Genomic DNA, 9709 nt, shown 5'->3' with positions numbered 1-9709 from the left:
TTTGCGCTTTGCGCGATGTGTAAGACGTTGTTGAATTTATATAATTTTTTTTTATTATAATAAAATTTTGATGAGCTATTTTATCAAATGAAGATAAATTATTGAGAAGAAAGATACTTAACACGTAAGAACTTCAACTTTTCACTCATGCTTAAATATTTTTTCATAAAATTACTCAAGTATTATAAATGATAATATTATTGGAAATCATAATTGGAGGTAAATCATATACTTAATTCGAGCTTGTCTTACCTAATCTTATTTATTTGTTGTTTTATACATAATGGATTGATTATGTAAATAAGAATATTTATAGTTATTGTAGTGATAAGTAAACGTTATACATAATCAAAGATTTTTTTGTGTTACATAAGTCCTCTCATCTGCTATTAATTAGAGAATTTACATAAGTTCTTTCATCTTATCCGTTTTATTTAATTATTTTTCATCCATTTTTATTTTACATTTTTCTTCCTTTTTAGCATTTTTTCCTATTCTATCCTATTAATTTATCTTATATTAAATTAAATATTAAAAATCTAAAAACCTCTTAATTTCCTCCATAATCAATATATCAATATATATCTATAAAGGAGAAATAAGACAAGAATGATATAACACCTCTCTATGGTCATCATTCCTATTTATCTTTTTTATTTTTTATTTTTTTTATTTTTTCATCATTTTTTTGCATTGATCAATTTGTTTAATAAATAAAAAAATTATTATATTTATTATATTCAAGTATATCTCGTGAGTTACAAAAAAACCTCCATCCATTTACATTCTCTATTTAAGTAACATGTCCCTTCAACTTTCTTCTACCAAATTCTTATGACTTGAACAATCTATATATAGACAATGATTTACTCAGAAGACAATATTGAACTTTGTAGTTATGATGAAAAAAAAACTAAAAATTGAATCCATCAACTATAAATTCTGAATCCACCTCTTCGTGGTAATACACCATGTTCTTGAGGTCTTAGACTATGCAAGTAATCAAGAACATGTATATCACCTCCCTTAGCTTCTAAACAACAAAACTTTACACCTGCTAGCTGCATTTGTTTTTTATTCAAATTATAAATTTCTTTCACTGGATTTGGTTAAAAAGTAAAATCATAGAGCAATTATGTACACTTTTTCTATGGAAATTCTTTTGTCACCTTATTCTTTTCATGAATGAATTGTGCTATATTTCACTATTATTTTGTTAAAGGGAAAAAAGTTTCATCTCACAGATCGTGTAGTTAGTTTTCAAATCTCTAAACATTATTTTTGAAAATGACAAATCTATATACATCTAATGTATTTTAGATTTGGTCGAATCGGCTCTCGTAGAATAAAAATGCAATAAAATTTTGAGACGTAAAGAGAGAAAAAAATTACACTATAAACATAAAAATTGTTCAGCTTGTTCAATTGGTTTTTATTTCCAAAGAACAATAACTTTTCTGTTTTTTCTTCTGTCCAAAGAATACTTCTTGCTTTTCTGAACAATATTTCACTATTTGTTTAGATTCAGAAAGCTTGTTATATTTACTAAAATTATTTGCATACAATCTTGCGAAAAAGGTGGAGCAAACATCACAACCTTAAATCAGAGAATCATATATCTAGTATTTTTACTTGGATGGATCATTTTGGACGAAGATGAAATTGACAATGACAATAGTACCGATGATTTCGCCAAGAATAGCAGCGAGGCTAGTTAACAAACTCCATTTTCTGTGTGCCATCCTTTGATCTTCTTCTTTCAAAACTCTTTAATTTCAATATCGCCATATCATTTGCCCTTAAAACGGGTCCATTTGAACACGCTGAAGATGACACAAATATAAATTTTACTATCAAAGAATATTCATGAACACATGAATAAATATCACAAGATAAACTTAACTATAAATACAAAATAAGAAAATGAAAATATGAACTTCATTGAACTTGATTATATGATTAGCAAATGATTATAAATGTGAAATATTCACTAAAATTCAATCAATTCTAAATCATACAAAGTAAAAAGTCTAATGTTCAAAACCACGTATATTGAAAACTTACTAACTTTAATGTGAAAAATTTTGTAAAATTCAATCAATTCTAAATCATACAAAGTAAAGTGTTCAGTGCTCAAAACCACATAGTATATTGAAAACTTACTAACTTTAATTTTCTTCTTTTGCGTTTGACCATGGCTACAAAGTTCAACATTGCCTTCTAAGTAAACCATTGTCTATATATAGATTGTTCAAGTCATAAGAATTTGATACAAGAAAATTGAAGGAACATGTTACTTAAATAAATAACGTAAATAAATGAAGATTTTTTGTAACTCATGAGATATAATTGAATATAATAATTTTTTTATTTATTAAACAAATTGATCAATGCAAAAAATGGTGGAAAAAAATTCAAAAAAAGAAGAAAAAAGATAAATAGAAATGGTGGTCATAGAAAAGTGCCACATATACTTACCTTGTTTCTCCTATATATATATATATATATATTGCAATTTAAATAATATAGTAATTATTGAGATCAGAACAATCGGGAAAAACCGCTTTAAAATATCAACACTGTATGACCACAATGCTGCACAACTTGACTTGCATAACAATAATCTGTCCCGCTCCTCCGGCATTATACAACACCATCCCCCCTCTATTTATCCTTTAGTTCAATTATGTAGAAAACTTATAATTTAGAGGTGGGATTGAACTGTCGTGCATTCTGGTAAGAAAATTTTGCTGCGTTGCATCAGCATCACACACTTGATCTGCATTTGGACATTCCAGGCATGAAGAGCAAAGAGATCTATCGAACAGCAACAGCACTAAGCAATTGGCCTCTAGCAGTCCTTGCTCGTTTGCCACTAAGAACCTCAAAATAAACAAATAGCAAAGTAGAAAATGTAGAAGAATGCTGTATTTGAAAACATCTTTTTGCTTCCGCAAACTTACCACTCAGCTATACCTAGTCAAATAGATGGTATCTGGCATGTCGTAAGCGTTGGCAAAATCACGCACAAGATTAACCGAGAGAAAAAATCAAATAGCCGAACTAACACAACAATGTCACCAGCTATTTGACAAGCTCCCACTAATTCTAGACAAAACAATGATAGCGGAAATATTTTGCAATCAAGTAAAAGAAAATGCCTGGTCAACTACCCAAGAAAAATAAAAAGTTTAGGCACCCACCTAAAACTAGTGAACTTCAGGCCGAGGATGAGACCAACCAAGCAAAACAGGGACCAACCATCTTTACTCACAAACCAATCTTGAGTAGATCCCAATTCATGAAAAGAAGGATGAAGACAAAAGGAAAGCCATGCACAGTTACGCAAAAACAGCTAATAATTGGACCCAAAAAAGAATACAAGTTCAAATTCAACCTAAAGAATGCAAATGAGTCTTTAGAACTAACAAGTGCTAGATGTTCCTGTACACCTAATATTAACTTGTCCAACACTGAAAGGACGAATCAAGAGACCTTCTGAAATGGGGAGCCATCCCTGCAATCAGTACACCCTACTAACAACCAACTTACAGTAGTCTAAAATAGAAGGTTTAAAAAGGAAAAAGAAACAAAAACAGCACAGCAGTTGTAAAAACCATCACCACAATACTGGATGCCAAGATCAATTTTTAACACATATACTAAGCTTCCACACATCATCCAAACACCATACAGGGCTAGCAGTTCCGCTACCAGTCATCTCAACGCCAACAAAGCCCTAGACAAAAGTATGATCCGCCACATCAGAGACATTTATCACACAAAGCAATAACTACTACACCTCAATCCCAAGCAAGATGGGACACAAAGCCAAAGCCTCAAATGACAATCCACCAATCACCATGACAAGAAGTTCAGAATTTTCAAAGAAAAACTTAAGTCAGTAGTAACAAAAACAAAAACCGATTTGAAATGAGACACAAACCAAGAAAATCAAGTTGTCAAATGTACCATGCAAAAATGACTCCCGTGCATCCACCTCTAGGACAAATCAAGACTTTCATCAGACACAGTTCAAAACTTAAGGTACAAGGGACAAAGCAGGACCAAGAACGGAAGGAAGAGCTGATAATATCTTAATAGCAGAGGTGGCAGCATTAGATAACAAAAAACAAAAAGCCACTTGACCAAAAAGATTTAACAAAATGTGCTCCTTTTTCAGCACTGAAAACAACTGTAAAAGAAGATTTAAAATTCTAAAGGGAACAGACAAAGGGTAGGGTAATATAAACTTCGGAGTGATATGGCCTACATGAGAGTTTTGATTAGAAGTTTTTTTTTAAAAAAAAATTGCAAGTGAATGCCTATACAATATATCTGTAAACCATTCTTTTGACTGGTAAAATTTAAACCATTTTGATTCGCAAGCAATCTTTTGAATCCAACGACCATCAACATTCTCATGAGCTACTCATCCTCACCTCTCCCTGATGGGCTTCAGCTAATTCCCACTGCACAAAAAACTTTTTTGATGAACATATCAGAGATTCTAAAATAAAGTTTAAATTAAGATATCCAACAGATAAAGTGATTAAGTGATTTCAGACACAAATCAGTCCAGCACAGGATACAACATTCCACTAAAGGCATCTTTTCCTGTCACAAGATACCTGAAAATGTATTAGAACGAATAATAAAAGCTAATTCGTAGACATGTGAATGCAGCCATCACACTATCAAATTCACATACCCTGGGGACCTTTAAAATTTGAAGATGCACCTTTTGGTAGGAATAGCAGAGGCAAGCATCAGGATGTTTTCTGAACTCTCAATAGTTAGATGACCCCAGAAAAGTAAAAGATAACCAAATTAGAAGAGAAAAGCAAAGGAGATTAGTGGTGAAGAAGTCAAAGTGGAGAGAAACACACAAAATGTCAGTGATTAGTCATCAAGAAATTCCAACGAATCAATAAAACAAAATTTGAAAAAACAATACTGGAAGGCAATCCCCAGAAGTGAATCCTACAAAAAAGCATAATTATCCAAAATCCACTGATTAATGCTCCAACAGAAGCTGAATGAACTGAACGCCCCATCTCTCTGCATAACAGTACAGCAAGGTTAAAGATGTGAGACTGAAACTTCCAACAACAAAGCCATGGCAATAGGAAAGAAATCAGGTGAAATGTTCCAACACATCAGCCTGCCAAAATATTACAACATTAACAAAAGAGAGGGGTTAATAATAAAAAATTAACAAGCCACAAATAAATTATGAAATGCTCACTGCTAACCAAAAAAAATAGCGACATTTTCTTTAACAAAAAATCAAACAGAAAGGGGGAAAATAAGATGAATTAAAGAGCAACAAAGAACGTGGGACAGGAACAACCTTTCAATATAGATACTTGCAATCAAGAAGAACCCCATATCTTTCGAGAATTCATGAACATACAAATCAATACACACACACACACACACATAGTTAGGTTGCTGTAGAATTATCTGTCTGTTGGGTTTCTTTCTTAAACTTTCTTCTAAAGGTTTTCACTTTGAAACTCAAGGCTTAGATTTGAGTGTTCTTCACATAAAACACACTCCTTGACTTTTTCTTGTAAAAAATGAAAAACTCATCATTCATGGAAGTTCGAAAAAAACCTAAAAACCAGGGTAAAATTGGTTAAAAAAATCTCACTGTCCGACTGTAGAGCATACACGTGAGTATGAGGACATATACATGTGTAAATTCATGAAAAGTGATCACCAAACAGCATAGAGGAAACCAAATAGAAATTTTGGAAACAGACTTGGTGAGAATTTCCAACCTAATAGTGCAGGGTGATACAGCAGTTGCATCATGACTCCATTACTGACATGAACTTCTCATATTCTGCATCCACGCCATAAGCAGGCTTCTCCGCAGATGATGGAGGTGCATGAGCGGGTGGATTAGGAGCCCAGGGAACATTGCTCATACCCTGTGAATGGTTCCCATTTGACTGGAATGCGGATGGAGGAGGAGGTGGTGGTGCAGCACCATAATAAGATGGATAGCTGTATGAAGATGTTGGACAAGCAGGTTGAGTATCAGGTAGCATTGCAGTGACAGAATTTCCATACACATAAGTAGGAACTGAATGAGCAGGTGTGCTACTCTGAGATTGCACTCCAGGAGGATAACTTTGCTGAGTCTCACCAGAAGATATATAACTTTGGTGGTTTTCACCTGAAGAAACAGTCTGACCAGGGGCACCAGAAGATGCTGCTGGAATTGGAGGAGGATACTGCATTCCATATGGAGGAATGGGTTGACCTGGGACAGGAGGATACATGGCTGAGCCAGGAGGAGGTGGGTACTGGGCATATGGTGGAAGCACAGGTGGTCCCCATGGAACTGGAGCACCAGGTGGGAGATAGCCACCAGGGGGAGCATTGCCAATGGGACCACCAGCTGCATACTGCTGGGATGGATATGCGCCCATGCCCTGATTAGAAACCGGATGTGAAGGTATTGCCAGAGCAGGTCCTGGAGGCACAGTAGGCTGAGGCGGCTTACCTGCAACTCTCACAGCAATTGATCTTCCTTCAAGACGGTGGCCATTCATGCTAGTTATAGCACTATTAGCTTGTTCAACATCCACAAACTTAACAAATCCGTATCCTTTACTCAGACCACTTAGACGATCCTTTACAACTTTAGCCATCTCAATGCTACCAAATGGAGAGAATAAATTGATCAAACCATCATCATCAAGAGTAGGTGGCAAGTAACCGATGTACAAGTTTGCCTCGTCAAACTCCCTTGGCTTCAGTACACTTGAACGTAAGCTAGAATGAGAAGTGGCACCAGCACCACCAGCATGATTATTGCTTCCCCAGGGAGGATTGCTGCCTGAGCTTCCTGCGCTAAGAGCTAGTGTTCCCGAGTTTTGCTTTGTTAATGATTCTGGAATGGTACCTCCCAACTCTGCAAGAAAATTCTGGTACTCATCATCCATTTTCTTTCCAGTAGTACTTTTCGCTGGACAGTCAATAGTGGGATGTCCCCCGTCTCCACATATTTTACAGATAACTTCACTCTTAAAGGTGGTAGTGCGAGAAGGACATGCATACTGCCTATGCCCTGGTTCACCACATAGCCTACAAATCTCCTCATCTCTAATTGTTCCATTCAAAGCAGCAAGTTCCTTAAGTTGTTGCCTCTTATGTTCATTGAGCACTTCATCAACAGGATGCAAGAGCTTCTCCACCATAGAAGCAGCAGCTTCAAGTGACTCTTGGTTCTCAGCTTCCACAAACACATGTAAATCTTCGTTCTCTGAAGGGTCAGGTTTTAAATTCCCCTTTTGCTGGAACTTGCCCTCCTTGATCGACCCTTTGCCTCGAATTACAATCTTTGCTCCTGTCTCCTTTTCCATCCTCTTCTGAGTATTTCCTCTTGGACCAATAATCAGTCCAATGAAATTATAACCAGGGTACTCCTTCATGGGTATGTAGAGCTTCTTGTGAAGCTTAGGAGGCCTATAATCAGCAGGAGGCTTATAATTCGGGTTCTGCTTAATGATTTGTGTTATAATCTCTACTTTCTCCCTATTCAATTTTTCTCGGGCACGATACTCCCTAGTGTTTATACGAACTCCCTTATTATCATATATAGGTTCAGGGGAAGGCGAACGAGCACGTTCAGGTGTATCATCCAAGGGCATACCGGATTGTAATTTCCAACTAATTTCATGTAATCTATTATTAAGAGCTTGGATTTCAGGATCAAACTCAATACCTCCAGTGAAATTTTTCATGAAATCAGGCAATTGAATGACGGGTTTGGGGTCATCATCGGACCACCTCGACTTCCTCTTTCTTCTGGTTCCATCATCATTAGTTGATTCCGTGGGAGGCGGGTCCCAACGGCTCCTCCGTCTCTTTCTACTGATGGTTTCTTCCTCACCGCCTGATTGGTCCTTGTCGGTGCTGCTGTGAGTATTTGTCAATCCGTTTTCCGACAAATACTCGGAATTTTTGCTCCACTGATGCCTGAGGTTGGGCATCATGGTTACGGTTTTCCGCTAGAACTTGAGTGAGGTTTTGCGAATATGGATTGGAGTATGAATTTGAATGACTTTGAGTAGCATATTGAGCATAGGAAGCTACGTTTTGTGATGAGTTGAGAGCTTCGGAGGGAAGAGAGGAAGATTGGGAATCCATGAAATACGAATTAAAAATTATGGAGATAACATAGAACAGGGCGTGTATTTATAGACACTGATTTTGTGGTCGGTCGGATCAAACCACATCCAAGTTGGTTTAGATTTGGATGTTCTATTTTTTGCGGGAAAAGAAGATGAAGTGGTAGGCGGCCAAACATTATTTATTTTATTTTTTAGCGAGAAGAGTCAAAACAACAACAACAAAAAAAAACTCTATCGTAAATACATCAAAATCAAATATATTATCCAATTGATCTTAGGCTAAAAAAACTCTTTATTGTTACCCTCAAAACCAACCTATGCCATGTCACCATAAAATCACATAACAAATTTATTTTGCTGATTTGAAAATTTAAATTGTCAAAATAAATTTACATGTCACTTGTGATTCTTCATAGAGAAGAGCGAGATATGGAAGATGAGCCAAAGCAAAAATAACTAAATCAAAACAAAAAATAAAAAATGCAGGTGGATAAATGAAGATTCTTGAAATACAAATAAGAAGATTTTTGCACAATAAACATATCAATTAAAAAAAAAATTTCTATATACAATAAGGAAATTAATAATTTCAAATATATACAATAACAAATTAGTTTACAACAAGTATAACCATGCCTTTATAGACATAAAAAACTAGCGAAAGTAAAAAATGTTGGGTTCTAGATCAAAAGTGTGAATGAAAAATGGAGGAACCAAGTATAAAAAAAAATTGAGATAACACTCAAAAATGGAAAGTGTACTGAAAAATGAAAAGTCTACTAATTCTCCCACGTTGGTGGGAGAAGGAAGCTTTCAAGTGTTTAAATTAAGGAACACTTACTCCACATGGTAAGTGAGGCAAGAACCAAGAGGTGCGTTGCGCTGTTGTCGCGAATTTGGATTTTGATTTTGATCGATCGATGAGATCTATCTTTTTGGAAAAAAAATATTTGAACAGTCCGAAAAAAACAAAGGAAAAACGCAACCAATTTTGTTTGTAGTTTTTGAACCTCTATTAACGTGATTAACGTGCATACATGCAGTGCAGAAACAACTGTAGAATGCGAAATGATGCTTCGGAAGGGATGCAGCTGTGAACAATAAAATTTTATTAAATTTAAATCCGTACAAAATTCGAATAATATTAAATTTAAAATATATTAGTCTCAAATAAATATTGTGGATTAATATAATTGGATTAATCATTTAAGTCCAAACATGTATGAATTTAATTAAAGTCCAATTGTTATTAATTTGAGCTAGAAATGGCTAAGCCCACTTTATCAAGCCCAAGATGTTATCATATTAATTTGGGCTACAAATGACTAAACCCACTTTATCAAGTCCAATATGTCAACATGTTCTAGAGGCCCAGTTTGGTGTCGCATGTCAAATGACGTGGCATGTCAAGTCAAGTGAAGGAGCCAATAGGACCAAGCCACGTGTCAAAATGATGCAGTAAATTAAAAGCCCATAAGAAATGTCATGTCACTTAAATTTGATTAGTCAAAGGAAGTTCATATTTATCATGACTCTTTACTTCCTACAACTATAAATAG

The 9709-nt window shown here is 35.1% G+C and overlaps 1 protein-coding gene across 1 annotated transcript; it reads right to left on the bottom strand.

The window, feature by feature from the left end:
• Positions 1 to 1396: 1396 nt before the first annotated feature.
• Positions 1397 to 8370, bottom strand: LOC107863524 (splicing factor-like protein 1). Its single transcript, XM_016709461.2, has 2 exons — positions 5787 to 8370; positions 1397 to 5164 (listed from the first exon to the last, which is right to left on the bottom strand). The coding sequence occupies exon 1, from the start codon at positions 8010 to 8012 to the stop codon at positions 5817 to 5819; it is 2196 nt and encodes a 731-aa protein (XP_016564947.2). The 5' UTR covers positions 8013 to 8370; the 3' UTR covers positions 1397 to 5164; positions 5787 to 5816.
• Positions 8371 to 9709: the final 1339 nt, after the last annotated feature.

This window comes from Capsicum annuum, chromosome 3, assembly GCF_002878395.1.
Source record: "Capsicum annuum cultivar UCD-10X-F1 chromosome 3, UCD10Xv1.1, whole genome shotgun sequence".
Classification (NCBI taxonomy): domain Eukaryota; kingdom Viridiplantae; phylum Streptophyta; class Magnoliopsida; order Solanales; family Solanaceae; genus Capsicum; species Capsicum annuum.
The sequence above is the reverse complement of the archived record's forward strand: the minus strand, read 5'-3'. Positions and strand labels throughout refer to the sequence as shown.

What these genes read in the sequence shown, in the direction of transcription:
- LOC107863524 (XM_016709461.2), bottom strand. Translation starts at nt 8,012, where the DNA reads ATGATGCCCAACCTCAGGCATCAGTGGAGCAAAAATTCCGAGTATTTG.